The sequence below is a fragment of the Populus nigra genome, chromosome 4 (genome assembly GCF_951802175.1).
Source record: "Populus nigra chromosome 4, ddPopNigr1.1, whole genome shotgun sequence".
Classification (NCBI taxonomy): Eukaryota; Viridiplantae; Streptophyta; class Magnoliopsida; order Malpighiales; family Salicaceae; genus Populus; species Populus nigra.
This window is the reverse complement of record NC_084855.1, coordinates 1,189,010-1,209,469: the sequence shown is the minus strand read 5'-3', so window position 1 is coordinate 1,209,469 and position 20,460 is coordinate 1,189,010. Positions and strand designations below refer to the sequence as shown.

Below are 20,460 nucleotides of genomic sequence, written 5' to 3'. Positions count from 1 at the left end.
AGACCATTCCATCCATCTCACTTCATTAATGATTTCCGCACTTGGACCATATGGGGTCTTCACAAATTTCTCTTCGAAGGTCAGGTCTGTAGGTAATTGCTCATTAGACTCCATACTCTATAATGAGTCAAGAAAAACTAAAAATACGGTTTCGAGGACTGCTGGCTTAAATGCAAGGAAAATGATTTGATGATTGAGAAGCATGCTAGCTAACGTATACTCCTTTAGCACCCCAAGTTTACAATCATACCGTCACCTTATTTACACATGCAAAAGAAAGTTCAGGAACCGAGTAGTTGGCTTGCTAACTATTTAAACCTTTACATTTATTGGCAAGAGAAGCTAGCTACTCATCCTCCACGAGCTCTTTATGAAACAAGCATGCCCTTTGGCGTTATTTCAAGTTTGATCTGATCTGTCACATTCTCTCATTTCTTTCTTCAGCTTAATTCTACAATGGAAGAATTAGAGCTTACCTCCGATCAGGTCTTGGACCAGAATTCACTTCCGAAGATGGAGCAGCCATCAAATTCAAGCAAAAAGCCTACAGTTTCAATTTTTGGTCTATTTTCTGCTGCTGATAAATTTGACCATTTCTTGATGTTTTTAGGACTCGTCGGTTCATGCGCTCATGGTGCTGTGTTTCCTTTGTTCTTTGTTTTGTTTGGTCATCTGATTGATTCTCTCGGACATGTACGTTCTGATCCTCATCAAATGTCTTCACAGGTGTCCAAGGTACTTTTTTTGTCATTTACTTGTTTAGTTAATAGTATCAGTCTTTTGAGTCATCGGTGATGGCAATCTTTGTGGCAGTCGAGATGATTATAGTACTATGAGTTTAGACCCGACACTATTGATGGAATCTTGAAATTTCTTGTACAACGTATAGAAGAGTTGCCACTTGCAGTTCCAATAATATGTTTTAGAAGCAGTAAATGTACAAACGAAAAATTAGTTTGGTCACATGGTGTGATCTTCCCAGCCTCTGTAGCCTGTGAATTCTTGTTTAAGTATTTGTATGCTAACTGGGAACATCTAATGCTTTTGTTTTATTGCAGTATTCCTTGGACCTGGTGTATTTGGGGCTTGGAGTTTTTGTAGCTGGATGGATTGGTACTTTTTATTTATTTCAAACTTGACATGACAACCAAATCTGTCTTCCTGTAAACTGCTCATCTTTCCTTCTGATAGTTGAGCATTAGCGTTTTTGTTTGTATCAATGTTTCAGGTGTCGCATCTTGGATGCAAACTGGTGAGAGGCAGACAGCACGTTTGCGTCTAAAGTATCTTCAGTCTGTTTTAAGAAAGGACATGAACTTTTTCGACATAGAAGCTAGAGATTCCAACATTTTATTTCATATATCAAGTGATGCCATACTAGTGCAAGATGCAATAGGTGACAAGGTAATCGGAAATTTACTGCCTTGTCTCAGAATCTTTATTTTGACTCGAGTGCTTACCTCAAACACATCTCATCTACCTTGATGCAGACAGGCCATGCAGTTCGTTATCTTTCTCAGTTTTTCATCGGATTCGTTTTTGGGTTTAAGTCAGTTTGGCAACTTACGCTCCTCACCTTGGCTGTGGTTCCGTTGATGGCCGTTGCCGGGGGAGCCTATACTATAATTATGTCTACCTTGTCAGAAAAGGGTGAGGCCGCTTATGCTGAAGCTGGCAAGGTTGCAGATGAGGTAATAACCTGCCTCATTGATTAAAAAAAATAATAATTCTTGTTGCTGCTTCCAAATTTAATTAACTGCATATGCTGAAACTTAGAAGGTTGGGGAAGAGCTTATACAAGTCCCTTCTTTGATGGACAGGCTATTTCGCAGATACGTACAGTATACTCATTCGTAGGAGAGGAGAAAGCACTAGAAGAGTACTCCAAGTCCCTTAAGAAAGCTCTTAAATTGGGGAAGAAAAGTGGGGTTGCAAAAGGAGTTGGTATTGGATCTACATATGGACTCCTATTTTGTGCTTGGTCAATGCTTCTCTGGTATTCCAGCATACTAGTTAGGCGTGGGGACACAAATGGTGCAAAAGCTTTCACAGTGATACTCAATGTCATATTTAGTGGATTGTAAGTCACATTCTGAATGATATAGCTGTTAATTCTGCGGTTTTGTTACTGGCTATCCATTTCTTTTTCCTGATAAATCACAGGCCCTTTGTCTTTATAGTGCTCTTGGCCAAGCTGCTCCAAATATTGCTGCTATTTCCAAAGGCCGTGCTGCTGCCGCCAGTATTATGAGCATGATTGAAACAGATTCCAGCCCTTCTAAAAATTTAGTAGATGGAATTGTGATGCCAAAAGTATCTGGGCAGATCGAATTCTGCGAGGTCTGTTTTTCTTATCCCTCACGGAGCAACATGGTCTTCGAAAATTTGAGCTTCTCAATAAGCGCTGGGAAGAACTTTGCAGTTGTAGGTCCAAGTGGTTCAGGGAAAAGCACTGTTATATCCATGGTTCAACGTTTCTATGAACCTACTTCAGGTACCTAATGTTAGCTTAGCAGAGGCTATTCAAGATAGTAAATTCATTAGATGACTTCTGCGAGTCAATTATATAGAAACTGTAAGTGCACACATGCATATCTTATAATGCGCACATTTTCTAGGTAAAATTCTGCTGGACGGGCATGATCTTAAGACTCTCGAATTGAAATGGTTAAGAGAACAAATGGGATTGGTCAGTCAAGAACCAGCATTGTTTGCTACAACCATAGCTGGCAATATTCTGTTTGGTAAAGAAGATGCAAGCATGGATCAGATTTATGAAGCTGCTAAAGCTGCCAATGTACATTCTTTTGTTCTACAGTTACCTGATGGTTATCACACCCAGGTGCGTCCTGTCCAATATTTCTTGTCATATAAATAACAATATATGTCTAAACATAGCAAACCGATAGCAATGAAGGACTCCAAGTCCAACATTTCATCTCCTTAAATTAACTTTTACTTTAAGAAAAGACATCTCATATATAATGAAGTTCAGAAATTTTTAAGACATGGTAAGCAAAAGGAAGAGGAAAGATCCATTGCTTAAGATATGTTTGATTGTTTCTTGATTTAGGTTGGAGAGGGAGGAACACAGCTTTCTGGTGGTCAAAAACAAAGACTGGCTATAGCAAGAGCAGTGCTGAGGAATCCAAAGATATTACTTTTAGATGAGGCCACCAGTGCTCTTGATGCAGAATCTGAACTCATCGTGCAACAAGCCCTGGAGAAAATTATGGCAAATCGGACTACAATTGTCGTCGCACACCGGTTATCTACAATTCGAGATGTTGATACAATCATTGTTTTGAAAAATGGCCAAGTTGTTGAAAGTGGGAGTCACTTGGAATTGATATCCAAGGGAGGAGAATATGCAAGCATGGCGAGTCTGCAAGTGTCAGAACATGTTACAGATGCAAGCTCGATACACTCTGGAACAGCTGGAAAATCTAGCTTTCAAGAACTTACAAGCAGTCAAAATCAGGAAGTTACAACAAGAGAGCTGAAGTCAAATGATGAAAACTTGTCCCCGGCTAACTTTTCTCCCACCCCATCCATTTGGGAACTAGTAAAACTAAATGCACCGGAATGGCCTTATGCATTGCTTGGGTCAGTTGGCGCAATGATGGCTGGCATGGAAGCACCTCTGTTTGCCCTTGGAATTACACATATGCTGACTGCATTTTATTCTCCTGATAATTCTCAAATGAAAAAAGAGGTTCATCTCGTAGCTCTTATTTTTGTTGGAGCGGCTGTTGTTACTGTTCCTATTTATATACTTCAACACTACTTTTATACACTAATGGGGGAGCGTCTGATAACTCGTGTTCGCCTTTCAATGTTCTCAGGTTCTTTTCTTATCCACTTAATTATTTAATGTCATGCAATGTCAAGCATCTGCAAAATTCAACATTTGTATGATGAACAATCCAGGCAATGAATGCTGTCCACAATCAACAGAATTGGCGAGTTGTAAATCTAGGCAACTTTCAATCCTTGATTGTGTAGCTTTGTAGATCTGAAACTCTCTTTTGTTTCAAATGCAGCTATCCTTTGCAATGAGATTGGCTGGTTTGATTTAGATGAGAATAGTACTGGCTCACTGACATCAACTTTAGCTGCCGATGCGACCTTAGTTCGAAGTACTCTTGCTGACCGTCTCTCCACAATGGTGCAGAATGTATCACTCACTGTAACAGCATTTGTTATCGGCTTTTCATTAAGTTGGAGGGTGTCAGCTGTTATCATTGCTTGCTTCCCTCTACTTATTGGCGCTGCCATAACTGAGGCAAGTCCTTAAAGCCTCCGTGATAACAATATTCAGATTGGTTTGTTCTGTTTTATGTTTCGTACTATAGTATCATCCTCATTTTCCAACTTATGTTTCCCTACTTGTGAAATCTGCAGCAATTATTTCTCAAGGGATTTGGGGGAGACTATCGTTCTTACACTGGAGCAAATGCCGTGGCACGTGAAGCAATTGCGAATATTCGTACAGTAGCTTCATTTGGTGCTGAAGAACGAATTGCTCATCAGTTTGCATCTGAACTAAACAAACCAAACAAACAAGTACTTTTACAGGGACATATATCAGGCATTGGATACGGTGCATCCCAGTTTTTCTGTTTTTGTGCATATGCACTTGGTATTTGGTATGCATCAGTAGTAATCTCACACAACGAATCCGATTTCGATCATGTCATGAAGTCCTTCATGGTTTTGGTAATGACTTCATATGCTATAGCAGAAACGGTAGCGCTCACACCAGACATTATGAAGGGTTCACAAGCACTAGAATCGGTTTTCAGTATTCTCCATAGGAAAACAGCCATGGACCCTGATGATCCCACGTCAAAGGTGATAACTGATATCAAAGGGGACGTAGAGCTCAGACATGTGAGTTTCAAGTATCCTGCAAGGCCTGGTACAATTATTTTCGAGGATTTAAATCTCAAAGTTTCAGCTGGCAAAAGCCTTGCTGTGGTGGGCCAAAGTGGATCAGGGAAAAGTACTGTAATTGCCTTGATACTGAGGTTCTACGACCCCATTTCCGGAACAGTTCTTATTGATGGATATGATGTTAAGACCTTGAACCTGAAATCATTAAGGCGGAAAATAGGACTGGTTCAACAGGAGCCAGCATTGTTTTCGACAACAATTTACGAAAACATCAAGTATGGGAATAAAAATGCTTCAGAAATTGAGGTGATGAAGGCAGCCAAAGCGGCCAATGCTCATGGATTCATCAGCAGAATGCATGAAGGATACCATACTCATGTGGGTGATAGAGGACTGCAGTTATCAGGGGGGCAGAAACAGAGAATAGCAATTGCTAGAGCTATACTTAAAGACCCTTCTATTCTTCTTTTGGATGAAGCTACAAGTGCCTTGGATACAGCATCCGAAAAGTTGGTCCAAGAGGCTTTAGATAAACTCATGGAAGGCAGAACAACAGTTCTGGTAGCACACAGGTTGTCAACTGTTCGCGACGCTGATAGCATTGCAGTGATTCAACATGGGAGGGTGGTCGAAATCGGAAGCCATAACCAGCTCATTGGGAAACCTTCTGGTGTTTATAAACAACTAGTCAGTTTACAGCAAGAAAAGTCATTTTCCTATCAATAAGGATTCTAGACCAAAAACAAATGGATTAGAAACATATATTTTTCTATCTATAACTGAATCTATCCAAGCTGAAAGTTTCTTCTTGACCTTACTGAATGTATAAGAGAATTTGATACTTGAATCTGAAGAAATTAGTCTTGTTATTGCAATCATTTTTTTTTCTTGGAACCAGTTGACACTTACTTAAAGCTTCATTTGCCACCGAATTCCATCTACATTTTCGAACTCCCTTGCATAGAAGCTTATGTTGAGAATGTGGACACAGATGACAACCACATTAGTATGGCTAAAAAAATGGGCTTGAAATATGCTGGAAGATTTCATGGCTGCAAATTAGGGGATGATTTTGTGCTTATTTTTTGGAAGAAATCATGGCTAGTTGTTTGCCATTGGTGTTGGAATTGAGGCTAGAAACGGGGAAGTTTGTGAGCAAAGCAGAGCCAATTGAGAAGAATGAAAAGAGAGGGAGGGAGAGAGCTGCCTCTGCAGCAGCTTATAGTGGCAAGATGAGTTGAGAGAGATAGGAAATGAGTTGAGTTTTCTCCTCCTTCATTGTTGTGTAATCGTAGCTTTCTCTGTACCTAATAATATTGACTGCTAGACAAGTAGACAAACCACGTTAAAATACTGCGTTAAGCTTCCGAGCAAAAATCAATCTGATCCTAACAGCTTTGGCTAAAAGCAGTAAAAAATTTAAGCTAGGTTAACCCAGTTCGGTTTTTGAAGGATAAATTTTGTCTAGACTCGGGCCTACTCATATGCTTTCACATATTATAGCTCCAATCATTCAAGAACCAAGTGGATATCAGCCGAGGAAGTTGTTGGAGGGATTGGTGCTTGGTAGGCCACAAACTAACAACCTCTTTAATCTTGCTGACAGGCTGATCTCCCCGTCTGCTTTTGCAGCTTATGGATTAATTATATACTTAATTAAGCAATTAGTGGAGCTGGATTTCTCACTTTCAAATATAAATCAGAGCTGAGATTACCAAACATTCTTGACATGATGCCATGACCTTTAAAATCCCAACAACATCTCGTGTCGAGAGGGGAAATACAACAATTTGGCCGGCGGTTCATTATTTTGCTTCCAGCCACTACCTCTGATTATTAATTGATCATAAAGATAAGACTATTTGGGCTGGATTAGACCTGGCCACGTATTTTAGATTCCTTCACTCCATTCATTTTATGGAGGAAAAATGCCAGACACGTTGATGGACTTTTCATGCCACATTACATGCTTTATATTTCCTCTTTTTTTTTTGGTCTGTGTTTTTCCTTATATTACTTGGTTGAAAATCTGGAAACAAGAAATAGCAGAAGCATAGTCCATTTGACCCCTGACTTATAAAGGCAATAATGAAATGAAATACTCCACATGATCGGCCATTGTGAATTCCCCAAGGATAATTTAACATATTTTTTTCTAGTTTTTTCTTTAATTTTATATGAAACAAAAAAAATTAACAAAAAGAATTGTGAAAAACATGGGCTTTTTAACTTTCTAAAACTCTTGAAATCGACGAAAGCTGATAAATATAGGACGGATCGAGTGAAACAAAAACAGAAGTACAAGGATAATTTAACATATTTTTTTCTAGTATTTTCTTTAATTTTATATAAAATAAAAAAATTAACAAAAAAAATTATAAAAAACATGAACACTGTAACTTTTTAAGAGCTCAAGAACGTGCTTGTGGTTACTTTTCACTATATTAAAATAATATTTTTTAATTTTTAAAAATTATTTTTAATATTATCACATTAAAAAAATTTAAAAATATTAAAAAAATATTAATCTGAAATTTAAAAAAAAATTAATTTTTTTTAATATTTTTAAAAACAAAAACAAAGAGGATAAAAATCTTGAAATCGATGAAAGCTAATAAATATTGGACGAATGGAGTGAAAACAAAAACAGAAGTACAGGAATGACTTTTACTGGCATCGCATTATATTCATTTTCGAGGATACCGACAGTCGTTGCAGTTAAAATGTTTTTTATTTAAAAAAATATTTTTTATTTTTAAAAAATTATTTTAATATATATGAAAACAACCTAAAATTATAAAAAAAAATAATTTTTTTAAAATCATGATTTCAACAACATTTACTGATAAGGCCGAGAACAAAAGGTTTCAAAAATTATTTTTTAAGAAACAATTCAAAAATCATAACTCATAACTATTGGCCAAGTCAAATCCGACATCAAACCTTAAACTTCAGTGGCAATCAATCAATCAATGATTTCTTTTTATAAAAGACAGAATTAAATTTGTAGTTTTCTCCGAGAGATCGATCTACCATTACCCGCACCTTGAGGGCAACCATTACGTCTATTTATTGCCTCCACAGCTCTGTCCACCCCAGCCGTGCCACTATTTATTGCCTCCACAGCTCTGTCCAATCCATCTACACCATTAATGAAATGTCCATCACAGGTATACAAATTCAATTTAAATCCAGAATTCAAATACCCAAAAGAAAGAAAGAAAGAAAGAAAGAATGAATGAATTCCACTACACTGGCATTAACTTGCTGAAGAGTTGTAAATTTTTTTTTATTAAAAATAAATTCTTACTTAAATAAAAAGATTATTTAAAAATTAAAATCATCTTTTGATTTAAATAAAAGTTAAAAGTCAGTTCTAACTTTTAACTTATACTGCGTATCTTATTAAAAAAATTGATTTCAACTATTTTTACCATATATATTATTTACTTAAAATTAATTTAATTTATTTTTATCAAAAATTACTTGTAAACGTACTTTTATTCTCAAGCAATACCGCATAAATAAGATTAAAAAATAAAAAAAATCAATTTCCACACACTAAAATGTTTCCTGTAACATACTCTTAAATAAATGGCCGTAAGAAGAAGACAAAAAGGCAAATACATAAATAAATCAGAAAACGTTGCGGGGTGGGGGGAGAGGGAGAGGGAGAGACTATCAGGAGTGGTTAGACAGACACACCTTAGCTGGCAAATGGTTGTCTAGGTCAGCCAATCCCAAACAAACGCCTCTACCGCAAAATATTGTTCCCTCCCCCCCACCCCCCCCTCTCTCCCCCGCTCGCTTCCTCTTTTTTCTCACACTGTTCTCGCATTGAAAAATCAGGGTTACCTAGTCCCCGTTTCTTTCCACACTCTTCAAATGAGGGTTCCGTCTCGAGCCTTAGCGTCCGATCATTTCAATTCTTGAACTTGTAACGAACAATCACGAGTCAAGGTCACTGTTATCGACTTCAAGTTCTGATCGGAGAAAAGAGAGGCGAAGGAGGAATCAGAGGCATTGAAGAAGAAGAAGAAGTAGTGGTAAGTGAAGAGATCGGACGGTTGAAATGAGCGCGTCCAGGTTCATTAAGTGCGTGACTGTCGGCGACGGTGCTGTTGGCAAAACTTGTATGCTTATTTCCTACACCAGCAATACTTTCCCTACGGTACTCTCTCTCTCTCTCCCTCCCTCCCTGTCCTCTTTCGTAATTTCGCACATTGTGTTTTTGTGGAGATCTTTGCTTGACGTTAGAATTTGTGAAAATAATTTAAATAGCAAGCAACTTTACTGAATATTCTTTGTTTTTTTATTTTTTGCATTTTTTTAGTGTTCTTTTTTTGGTTTATCATTTAGGGTAGAAATTAGATTTGAACTGGAAAATTTAGGGTTCCTGTTGTATACATGTCATGATAAATGCAATGATTGTGCGTGTAATCATTTGACTCTGGAATTTCGAATTATTAGTTTTGGTTTTCTAGATTGGGAATTATTCGTTGCTGAATCTTGAAGAATATTTGGGCATATTTCAATGTGCATTGGCGTCATCAGTGAATTTTTAGGAATTATTTGGAGCATGCTGTGCAATGTGATTTGTGCTTTCTGGTAAAGAGTCGCGGGGATACTTTTCCGGCTGTTAATGTGATATTATGTAGTTTTTTGCTATAACAGGACTATGTACCGACTGTTTTTGACAACTTCAGCGCAAATGTGGTTGTGGATGGAAACACTGTGAACTTAGGATTATGGGATACAGCTGGTAATTTGTCTTTACGCATTCTTGTTATGCATTTTATTTGCTGGAGTGCTTTCTTGTGTTTAGTTTAAAGAATTTCATTGAACAGGTCAGGAGGACTACAATAGATTAAGACCTTTGAGTTATCGAGGGGCAGATGTCTTTATTCTTGCGTTCTCTTTAATTAGCAAGGCCAGCTATGAAAATGTTGCCAAAAAGGTTTGTTCGTGGATATCTCTTTTGATTAAATTCCTGTGATATTACATCTCTATATTTCTTTGTGCTGATAAACTCTTTACTGGCTTTCCATTTCAGTGGATTCCAGAACTGAGGCATTATGCTCCCGGGGTTCCAATTATTCTTGTTGGAACAAAACTTGGTAAGACTTTCTTGATCACCACCTCTTAATCATGATGGGGTATCCAAATTTGTTTTCCCAAGCTGGTTGGACTTTACACTCAAAGCTACTGTTATAGGACTACTGCATCAAATTAAATGAACTAATCACTGTCCCTTACCCTTGATCAATTATGCCAGGCATATCGTAGCTTTAATAACTGCACAACACATCACTTCTTTTCCTTTTCACACTGCCTCTTTCATATTGGTATGTGTAATAAAGTTTGACATGTTGCTCCTTGGTATTACCTGTTGTTGCACAGATTGGTGTGTGGTTGTGGGAGATTTCTTATTTAATGCCTTTTGAGAGTGTTTGGCTGTCATAATTTTAGCATGTTGCTTGTAGCAACTGTTTGGGGAGCTCAATGTATTTTAGGTTTTAATGCTCCATTCTCTTCTGTCTATTGGCATCCATTTAAATGTCATATCTTTTATTTAAGATGGAAAATGACTTGGTATTAGTTGAGTTTGCCAACTAGGGTTATTAGCTGTTCTTTCTTTGCATCTGTCATGAAAAATTTCACGAAGACCTAATTTTTTTATACTGGTGCTTGATTATGCTGTACGCAATTTTTGAAAATGAGCAACACTCCCCATTTCTAATTGACTAAAATTTGTCTCAAAATAATGTTTCTCAAAGCCAACATATTTTTTTTATTATTAATTATGTTCATTTTCCATTTGTAGATCTCCGGGAAGATAAGCAGTTCTTTGTTGACCATCCTGGTGCAGTGCCGATTAATACTGCCCAGGTAAAAAATGACCATCCTCAAGCATCTGCCTTTTCCCCCAACACTCCACACACCAAAAATTTCTTCGTGTAAGTTCCTATCATTAATTTGTCATCGTGGCTTTGCTTTTGCTGAAGGGAGAGGAATTGAAAAAACTTATTGGAGCTCCTTTCTACATCGAATGCAGTTCAAAAACACAGCAGGTACACACGTCCTCTTCATTTTGCTCTCAATGTGCACTTTGTCTATGCCCATTGCCATTGATAGGATTTCTGTTGTAATTTCAGAATGTGAAGGCGGTTTTTGACGCAGCCATCAAGGTGGTGCTCCAGCCTCCAAAGCAAAAGAAGAAGAAAAGGGGGCAGAAGGCTTGCTCCATATTGTAATTGACGAAGGCATGATTAGGTTTGACAGAATAGAAGATGGCCTTGCCTGCCACTCGCTGCAGTGTCACACCTTTCTCTATTCCTTACCCCCAGCAAGGAAGCAGGAAGTGTTGTATAGTCTTGACTGATATTCTAGGGACGTCCATGAAAACACCAGATTGATTGTTTCTTGTTTTCCTCAGTCTCATGGTCTGGAATTGAACTGCATTCCTCGTCAAACACGCTCCTTTTTTTTTTTTTATGTGGCTTGTGGGATCTAAACTTGACTCTCGTTTTAACTTTGATGGGCTGGTCCTACTGTGGATGTCTCCTGGCGCGGGCTGGCCTCCTATCCGAGGCTTGCAGAATTTCTGGCCCTCTTCGTATCTTATTCTGCAGCAGATTGTAACGACAGTGATGGTTATTTTGCATCCGGTTTCAACTAATGTAACTCTCTTTTTTGGATTTCCTGTTAACCTAAATGGTGGTTTGAGTTGTTCTGTATTTTTTAATTTTTTTTCTGGAAATGGCCATCTTCAGCACTGGACCGGTCATGATAATTGGCCATGGTAATGATTATGCCTCGTTGTGTCGCTAGTGTCATTATAGCAGAATGCTGGTTGGTGTTATTATTTTATTAAAGCTGGGTTTGTTTTTCTGAAAATTATTTTTTTAATTTTTTTTTGTGTTTATTTGTCACTAAAAAAATTAGTTATTTTTTTATCAATGAAAAATGCTTTTTAGTCAAAAAAAATTTGGTTTGTTTTTTTTTATTATTTTGGGTGGAAAATATTTTCTGAAAATTATGACAAATTTAAAAATATCATATTATTTATTGATTATATCAAATTTTATTCACAAACTTTTAATTGTTATATATATTTTGTTTTGAATATTTGTTTTTCAATTTCATCCTTTAAAATTTAATTTTTATATTAATTTTGGTTCTTATTTTTATAATTTTTTTTGTTTTACCCTTATCATTTTTTAATTGAAATTTTTTATGTATCAAATTTGATCCTTATTCTTCTGATTGTTACTTATTTTATTTGAAATAATTTATGAAATGTTAATTATTATTATTTTAATTTCTTCATCTTTCAATTTTTTTATTTTTAGATTTGATCCCTATTATTTGATTATTATTTATTTTATTTGAAATAATTTATGAAATTATATGTTTTTTTAATTTGTAAGATTTGTTTCTTATCATTTTAATAAACTTGAAAAAAATAAAAACATTAATAAATTATTTTCCAGCTTATTTTTCACGACATAACCAAATACTGGAAATTATTTTTTAATTTATTTTACAACACCAAATATCAAAAAATAATTCACTTTTCTGAAATTTACTTTCTAAAAAAAAAATTATTTTCTAGCAATCAATCAAACAGGGGCTAAATTTGAGGGCTTCATTTGGTGTTTGTAAAAGTTTTTAAAAATAAAAAAAAAATGCATTATTTTGACAAACATTTAAAAAAATCATATATGTTAGCGGGCTAACATGTCATCCAAGGAATAGGATGAACATTTTACTCAGTGTAATAAAAGAATATAAAGCGGCATTCTTTTACAAGGATAAGAGTAGCCCTCCCTGGCAGTTACCGATCCACGACCTGGGTTTTATACTAGATTAGATAGAAGCTGACGACTTGATCAAACTTTAATTGACCCTGCAAACTAAAAAAAAAAAAACTAAAACGATGTGTCAAACTGTTTTTTCCAAAAAAAATCATGAAAGAACACCTTGGGTTCACTAGCCCAAGGGTGGTGGTTTTATAACAAAGAATAGTAGTAGCCATTCGTATAATGACTTGAGAAAAAAACTTCAAGGTGCAAGTTGAATGTCTATCAGAAGCCAGGGACTCTATAAACTATTTTGGATGGTATGTACTTGTGGCATCTGATATAAAAAGAACAGGCACTATTTAAGAGTCACAATAGAAAAATACTTTTTATCCTCCCTTGACCTTTCAATGCATAATCAAATAAATAGTGCATGAGAAAGACAGGCCCTTGTATACCACCACAATGCTTTGACCAATAATTATTTGAAACATTCCCACGGAGAATAATGCACAGATTATAATTACTGAACTTCGGGGGAAAAAGTTCAAGAAGAAAACAAAATCAAATGCTGGATTAGAAAATTTTACAAACCACAACTCCTGGACGGTTCCTGCTGTTGAAACCCAAACAAATCAGTTTGACTCGATTCCAATCTTTCAGGCATCTTACTTACACCTTGATAGGCCCAAATTTCTCACCCATAACACCACCCTTTTGTTTCTGGAACTGAATGTACCGAATTGTGCTGGCAAAGAAGGCATCTGATGCTGGATCTGGTGTGGTGGAGTCACTTTGCATTTCATTAGTAATTAATTCGATCAGTCCTTGTATTGCAGCACTAGTAATCTGCGGGTTTCCTTTCTCAAAAAAGTACAGGTACCTGAAGCATGTGCCCCCGTAATTATCATACAATGCCAGATGCTATGTGACAAATGAATAATAAGATTAAAATTACAGATCCAAGCTACTCACTTGTTTAATATCTCAACAAACAGTGTGACCGGTCCACTGCAACCCCTTGTTGCATTGGCAATCTGCTGAGCTGCATTTGCAATCCTCAAGGCACGCTTGAGGCAAAGCAGGACCCTGAAATTAGAGAAGGCATCTGGAGTCATCCGCTCAAGTGTTCTTCACATATATAAGTAGCTAAAACTTGTCACAAAATGAAATACAAGTCTACTGGCCAGGAGACAACATTGAATAATAGCAATAATGCAGGTTCAAAAGTAGGAACACCTATCACGAGGACAAGTTCTTGCAGAGGAGTGATTGGTTCATGGATAGAACTGTACAGTTATTCAAGTAGAATACAATGGTTTTAAGCAAAAAGGTACAGCACCTTTCCCCATCCTTGATGCCATCCTGATCATCAACCCAAAATAGATGTGAGCATGCGTAGACTGCTCTGCACTGATCAGGTTTCTTCAAAAGCTTTGCAGAATGCTGACAAAGGGAAGAAGATAGAGAAATGAGGAGACAGTAAAGGTTTCGGAAAAAAACTGCAAGGACATGACACTGTAATAACAGAATACATAAGAACTATTACTCCCGTGGCCTTGTGTGTCAGAGTGTCCCTGTTCTCAACACCAAATACATTCATCCTCTGGAGAGCCCCAATTATTAGATGTAATGCAGTCACCTGAGCCTTGGAGTCCTGAAAGCAATATATAGATGTAAATATAAAAAAAAATTAAATTGAGTAAATGTGACCCACAACAATCTTTATTTCAAGAACGTGCACAGAGAGTCACTCTGTCTGAGTGGCTCTGGCAAAAAGAAATGGTTCACGAGTTACCGCAACTTCTTCCTCATATAATATGAATGCCTGTGTAAAAAACTCATAAGCAACTGGCTCCAGATCACAGTCATTGGCAGCCTGGTTATTATCATAGAACAACAAAATAGAGGTCAAAAATGTATAATTAAGCATAAGCTTGCACGCAAGTGTGAGCAGAAAAGATTTCCCTTATAAGATATGATAAAAGCAAAGGTGATATAGTAAGATGACATTATAGCCTTTTAGACCAGAAAAAATTAAAGAAAAGCCCTTTTCCCCTCGTTTAAAATGCCAGTGTATGGGTGCACATGTGCATGAATTTGACAGCTGTTCTTTTCTTTTCTTTTCTTTTCTTTTCTTTCTTTCTCTCTTTCTTTTTTTGTATTGAACAAAAAATTATTCCTCTAATCATTTCCAGGTCAATTTTCTGCAGTACCAAGTTTAGCCACGGTATACCTCAGCACATTGCAAGTATAACCTTAATGCCAGCTCAGGTGAGGAAACAGATGAAAGAGCCTCAATTGTCTGATAAAAACAGATAACATACTTTAAGCATCAAGAAGATGAGTTGTATCAAAGAAAGGAATATGAACAAGGAACACATGACCAGCAAGGCAGCAATAGGTTGATAAGAATGCAAGAGAAAAAAGAGGTGGGATATGAATACACTTTTGGAAAGGAAATTCTCCATAAAAGGTAGCTGAACAATTTATATAGGGCAATTAGGAGTCAAACATGTAAAGACGTTAACCATGGGACCTCTTAACAGCAATAAAAGATTGCTTATATATATTTACCTCGTTCAGGAGCTGAAAAACTTTCTTAGGCGTTGCAGGCTCTTCTTCTCCCACTACATTTCCATCCTGATCTTGCAACTTTCTCACCAACTAGGAACCACACAGAATTCCAAAGAAAAATCAGTTCAAGAGAGTAAGTAGTGGTGCTATGAGATCAGAGATCACAAAGTTAAACCGAACACTACTCTTTAAGTCTCAGAAATCTAGAATCCTTAAGACCAATTTTTCTCCCTACAAAAAGCTTGTCCTATGTGAATAGCCAAGTGCTTCTTAACCATAGCAGGGTTGATTCAAAAGATTTCAATATGCAATGTCACACATTCTGTGCTATATTGAATCATTAAAATCACAATCAGGCATACAATCTGGCAAGCTTGCAGAGATATGAGAAGAAACATACCCTGAGTGCAGAAAATATGAGAGGAGGGACAGTAAAAGGTAATCGTTGCGATCCTCCAGCCATTATATGCTTCCTCACAACACAGATAATCTGAATGAAAAGAGACTTTTTTTATTGAGAAAATTAAATAAGGTAAATTGTATGATTATGATAGTACAGGACCTAAACATTGTAACCTCAAGGCTCCAAAAATTTAAATCTCACAGTCAATTGGATTCTCAATTTTAGTAAGACTGTATAACTATAAGACATTTGTCCAAGAGAAGCTCATCTAACTTCCTCATTTTAGTGATAATATAGGTGGTTGTATAACAATTTATTAATCTATTAAAGTAAAGTTAACATCATAATAAGCCTGCAGGATACCTCTAAACCAACAACTTACCTTCAACATTTCCTCTGAATCATCATTATAAAGCATATGTATGAGGCAAGCAACAGAATTTTGTTCTTCCTTGAAATCCTCCTCATCGAGCTATTTATATCGCAGATCAAGGGAGTGTTAGAGAGCAGGCTATCCATAAAATATTAATCATTCATAACTTTATAACGTGAAATTCATACTGAAAAAACATTCAACATGCACCTCATCTGTAGCAGTCTCATCCAAATCCTTTATTAGCCCTTTTATTAGTTCAAACAACACCTCAACCTAAAAAGAGAATAACAGCAAGGATTACCATATTTGCAAAGGATAATGTATGAGATTTGAATATGTAGGGATACTTTACCTTGTCAGCAGTAGAAATGCAAGTGTTATTTTTCATAGCGCTCTGAATAATAACCATAGCCATGATCTTGTTTGTTTCATAATCAAGGCAGTCCATGACATGAGGGTAATTAGACAGTGTCAAGGCAGTGACAATATCGTTGTACTTTTCTAATGGAGCACTCAGAAGTGCAACAAATTGTTTTTTTGCTCTGATATCTTCAAGTTTTGGCTTTCCAGAGAGCTTCTTAACACATGCCCCCTGTAAATAATTTAAAAATATATAAAAAATTGTTCTGTGGAATAACATCTTCGTGATCTAATTGATACAGAAGACCAAAGAAGGTGCCCTGAATGTTGTATGGCAATTTGACCAGCCAATATCATGTTAAAAACCATGAAGAACAGGGAAAAACTTAGATGCTCAGATGAGAGTATTATTCACGTTTATTAAAAGAAAGCGTACCAGTACTTGATCCACATAATCAAGCCGTTCAGGATGAACATGGAGTGTAAATGTGAGGAGAGAGACATACAAAGCAACGGCTCCAACAATAGGCATGTCAACCTGTGCTTCAATTACCTGCCATGGAATGGTTGCCGATCAACTTATGAAGGATTAAGATTATAGACTAATAAAAAATAAACACATAATTAAAAGTGAAATATGAAAAGACTTAAGTGTTTCAGTTAACTTCAGGGGGTGTCATGAAAGTCACTCACTTCTGTCACTATGTTAAGTTAGTGTTGGTTTTTAGTCTAACACCTTTATAAGATGTAAGCCTTTTGGCTAGCCTACAAGCCAACTTGCATGAAACAGAACGCTCTTCCACTGTAAACAAAACACCTCTTAAAGATAAAAATATATGGAAGCAGACAGAATAGCAACTATTTTGGGAAAACCAACCCATGAGCCTATTTCTCAAAGCACTCTCATGCATCGTATCAAACACCAGCAAAACACTGATCTTCTACTTTTACTTGGGAGAAATTTACCTTTCCAATAGCACTGCTCAATTTAGCAAATGCCTCCACTTGCAGGAACTCGGGTAAAACCTGGAAGATAAGGCATCATTAATAAAAATGCAATAGCATGACTTACAAGGGTCAGAGTCATAAAGACAACTCACGTCCGCACTTGAAGCAGCATAATTGGATAATCTTGCCATTAACCGTGATAGCACTGTCTTAACATCAACTGTTGGCTGGAAGCAGACAATGTCGCACAGAGAAAATATGTCAATGTGTAGGTCTTAACTAAAAGAGGAACAAGAAGGCAAATACAACATCTGTATTCTTAAAAAAACAGAGTTATTAACTTAATAATCCTTAAAACTAAATAAATAGATACCAATGTGGGCCCCCAGCCGTGGTTGAGGTTTTGGGGTGGGAGCGTATTGAATTCAGGAATAACTAAATAATAAAGCTAATGCTATCCAGACTTTAAAAATGTCCATTATAAGGAATTTATTTTGCTTGTACTTTATATAATAGTTGAGGCAACTACAAGTACCATGGCCACAGCCAAAGATCAGAAATGTTAAGTCCTATATGTGAACAAAACAGTCCTTGAACTGGAAAATAATCTACCTGAAGCTGGGGGCAGGCCCCCAACAATGTCTCAAGGGTCTGCAAGTGGTACTCATCTGGAAAGACTTGAATTATGCAGTCCATAAAATAATACTGTGCAAGCTCATCTTTACAGTTGACAACCTGTAACAGCATATTTACATGAAAAATCAACATATCATCAGATACAGATGTTATAGATTTCAAACTAATGGAAAAAGAAGCAACAAAAGGAAACTGAGAGGATCAGACCTGCTCTAAAACTCTGGGAAGAACGGTGTCTCTGTAAATCTCAAGGTCCACACCCTCTATCTGACTAAGAACATGGAGGTTCTTCCCTACCTGAGGGAGAAAAAAATGAGATGCATGTATTGCTTATAAATTCGTTTCAAGGAGAGTGCTTGTTCAGTGATAGATAAAGACTAAATGCTTACAAGATCACGAAGCTCGCTTCTTTCCTTTTCCAGCTTCTCTTTAACCCAAACAGGCCCCTGCAGACCAGAAAGCCCAATTGAAGGCCTCAACTCAGGATCACCAAAGAGTATGAATGATCACAAACACCAAAACACCTGCATGGCCAAAAATCATGCTCTCATGATCCATTTTACCCAGCATGGCATGCAAGTACTGTGGTGCTATGCATTTCAAAAATATAAAAACAAAAAAATGTGAAAACAGGTGTTAGCAGATATACATCAAACCTGATGCTGCATCCGGACCCAAAGCTTGTTCATCTCAGTGAAATTTTGCAGCACAAATTCTACAGCATCCATTACTGTGTCCTCAGCTCTGGAGAATAAAAAAACAACACTAAATTCAAATTGAAAGCAAATTAAAAATCATCATGTGAAATTATCAATACACTCATTCCTCAAATACTTTAATGTCAATGACAATAAGAAACTAACAAAACTTTACCACTAAATTCCTAAAACTAACATCTCTTACCCTTCATACTTAGACCCAAGGTCCAGTAACTTATCTCTACTAACTTGAGCAAGATAACTCCTCAAAAACAATCCGCGAATCGGATGTTGAACACCGCGACACATCTCTACAAGATCCTTGAGCACATCCTTAGCCGGAGCCTCCTTCGATTTGATATACACCGATCCTACTGTACACAGTAGATACCTGTTAAAAATTTCAACAATGCCAACTTCAACCAAACAGGAAAAAAAAAAGAAAAAAAAGAAAAGCAGCAGCACAAATTACATATGCAACTTACAGTCTAGGCAATATATTTCCAGCATGTTGCACAAGTTCGTATAAATCAACAATCGAAACGCCATGTCTACTCTCATCTTTGAAAAATATCTCTAGTTTCCTCAATTCATCAAACGCTCTCATATCTAACAATAAATAAATAAATAAAAATTTTAATTCAAATCATTTCGAAGAATTAGAGAAATTAAGTCCAGAGATTAGGGTTAGAAACGTGCAGAGATCGTAGTATTTGTGAGGAGAGAGTTTAGAAGTTCGAAGCTCTGATAGCATTAGAGCTGAGCATTTGAGAGCGTCTCGGAGATTGTTCGAGTCCTGAGATTTGAAAATTGAGAGCAGAATTAGGGTTTCGGATTGGAAATTAAGTAAGATTGCAAAGCTTAATTGATTACCAGAGCGCGATGCATGTAAAAGGCGTTGTGTTGAATGCCGGCAATTCCTTCTGCTAGCCATTTGTCTTCGTCTTCTATTCCGGCTAAGATCATTGTCTTCTCCGTTTCTTCCTCTCTTCGGTTCTTGTTTGGATCAGGAAGTTGCAGTGAGCTGGAGTTTGAAGGAATCAATACAGTGACGATGCCTGGCTGGCAAGTCACAAATAGAAATGCCAACGGAAAGAAAATGCCGTAGGGGGTGAATGTAATTAAAATAATAACTAGATTACACATTTTTTTTAGCATAAAAATATTAAATAATGTAAAAAATTTCGGACAACCGATAATAGTTTGATTATAAAAAATGAAACTATTTTTTATAAATATTAGATTAACATGAATGAATTTAAATTATTGAATTTGTTATTTAGATTATAAAACTCTATAATTTTCTAAAAACTTATAAAATTTAATTTACAATGAATAAATGATAAAATTGAAAACAAAATTAAATTAATAAAATGATCTGAGTCAATTTAGACTAATATATCAAACTAGATCATTGAGCTAAAATAACCTAATATAAAGTAAATCAAAATAAATTATAAAGTTTAATTTTCAATTAACTTATTGTTGAGTAATGAAATTTTAAAAAAAACATATAAATCAACTAATCAAACTTATAATCTAAGTTATGAATCCGAGATAATCTCATAAAACATAAAATAAAATAAATTATAAAGCTTAATTCTCAATAAATCTAATATTAAATGATAAAATTTAAAAAAAAAAGTTCATCTAAAACAACAAACACAAATAATTATCCGAGTTAACCAGCTTCACTCGTGATCTAGGTCATAAAATTATAATAACCTCATAGAAATCATACACAAAAATTATGAATTTTAATTC

The 20,460-nt window shown here is 36.1% G+C and overlaps 3 protein-coding genes across 6 annotated transcripts; 2 read left to right on the top strand and 1 right to left on the bottom strand.

Moving 5' to 3' along the window:
- The first annotated feature begins 295 nt into the window (after positions 1-295).
- On the top strand, positions 296-5,771 carry LOC133692787 (ABC transporter B family member 13-like). 2 transcript variants are annotated; one of them, XM_062113934.1, is made up of 10 exons: positions 296-735; positions 1,059-1,113; positions 1,229-1,404; positions 1,491-1,691; positions 1,821-2,080; positions 2,181-2,494; positions 2,619-2,842; positions 3,074-3,845; positions 4,044-4,285; positions 4,405-5,771. In XM_062113934.1, the coding sequence occupies exons 1-10, from the start codon at positions 457-459 to the stop codon at positions 5,620-5,622; spliced, it is 3,741 nt and encodes a 1,246-aa protein (XP_061969918.1). In that variant the 5' UTR covers positions 296-456; the 3' UTR covers positions 5,623-5,771. The 2 variants fall into 2 exon arrangements, with proteins under 2 accessions (XP_061969918.1, XP_061969919.1); XM_062113935.1 differs by lacking the exons at positions 296-735; positions 1,059-1,113 and having other exon boundaries at positions 1,265-1,404; positions 1,495-1,691.
- Positions 5,772-8,536: 2,765 nt separating this feature from the next.
- LOC133692572 (rac-like GTP-binding protein ARAC5) lies at positions 8,537-11,605 on the top strand. Its single transcript, XM_062113622.1, has 7 exons — positions 8,537-9,067; positions 9,571-9,658; positions 9,744-9,853; positions 9,950-10,013; positions 10,721-10,785; positions 10,902-10,967; positions 11,052-11,605. The coding sequence occupies exons 1-7, from the start codon at positions 8,969-8,971 to the stop codon at positions 11,148-11,150; spliced, it is 591 nt and encodes a 196-aa protein (XP_061969606.1). The 5' UTR covers positions 8,537-8,968; the 3' UTR covers positions 11,151-11,605.
- A 1,527-nt stretch (positions 11,606-13,132) lies between these two features.
- LOC133692574 (vacuolar protein sorting-associated protein 35B-like) lies at positions 13,133-19,798 on the bottom strand. 3 transcript variants are annotated; one of them, XM_062113624.1, is made up of 22 exons: positions 19,570-19,797; positions 19,396-19,492; positions 19,182-19,305; positions 18,902-19,087; positions 18,655-18,742; positions 18,388-18,444; positions 18,206-18,295; positions 17,975-18,097; positions 17,515-17,589; positions 17,381-17,440; positions 16,851-16,967; positions 16,407-16,646; positions 16,262-16,327; positions 16,061-16,150; positions 15,676-15,765; positions 15,276-15,365; positions 14,935-15,003; positions 14,497-14,577; positions 14,248-14,355; positions 14,041-14,144; positions 13,674-13,787; positions 13,133-13,581 (listed from the first exon to the last, which is right to left on the bottom strand). In XM_062113624.1, the coding sequence occupies exons 1-22, from the start codon at positions 19,660-19,662 to the stop codon at positions 13,371-13,373; spliced, it is 2,373 nt and encodes a 790-aa protein (XP_061969608.1). In that variant the 5' UTR covers positions 19,663-19,797; the 3' UTR covers positions 13,133-13,370. The 3 variants fall into 3 exon arrangements, with proteins under 3 accessions (XP_061969608.1, XP_061969609.1, XP_061969610.1); XM_062113625.1 differs by lacking the exon at positions 14,935-15,003 and having other exon boundaries at positions 19,570-19,798; XM_062113626.1 differs by lacking the exons at positions 19,396-19,492; positions 19,570-19,797 and having other exon boundaries at positions 18,902-19,070.
- Positions 19,799-20,460: the final 662 nt, after the last annotated feature.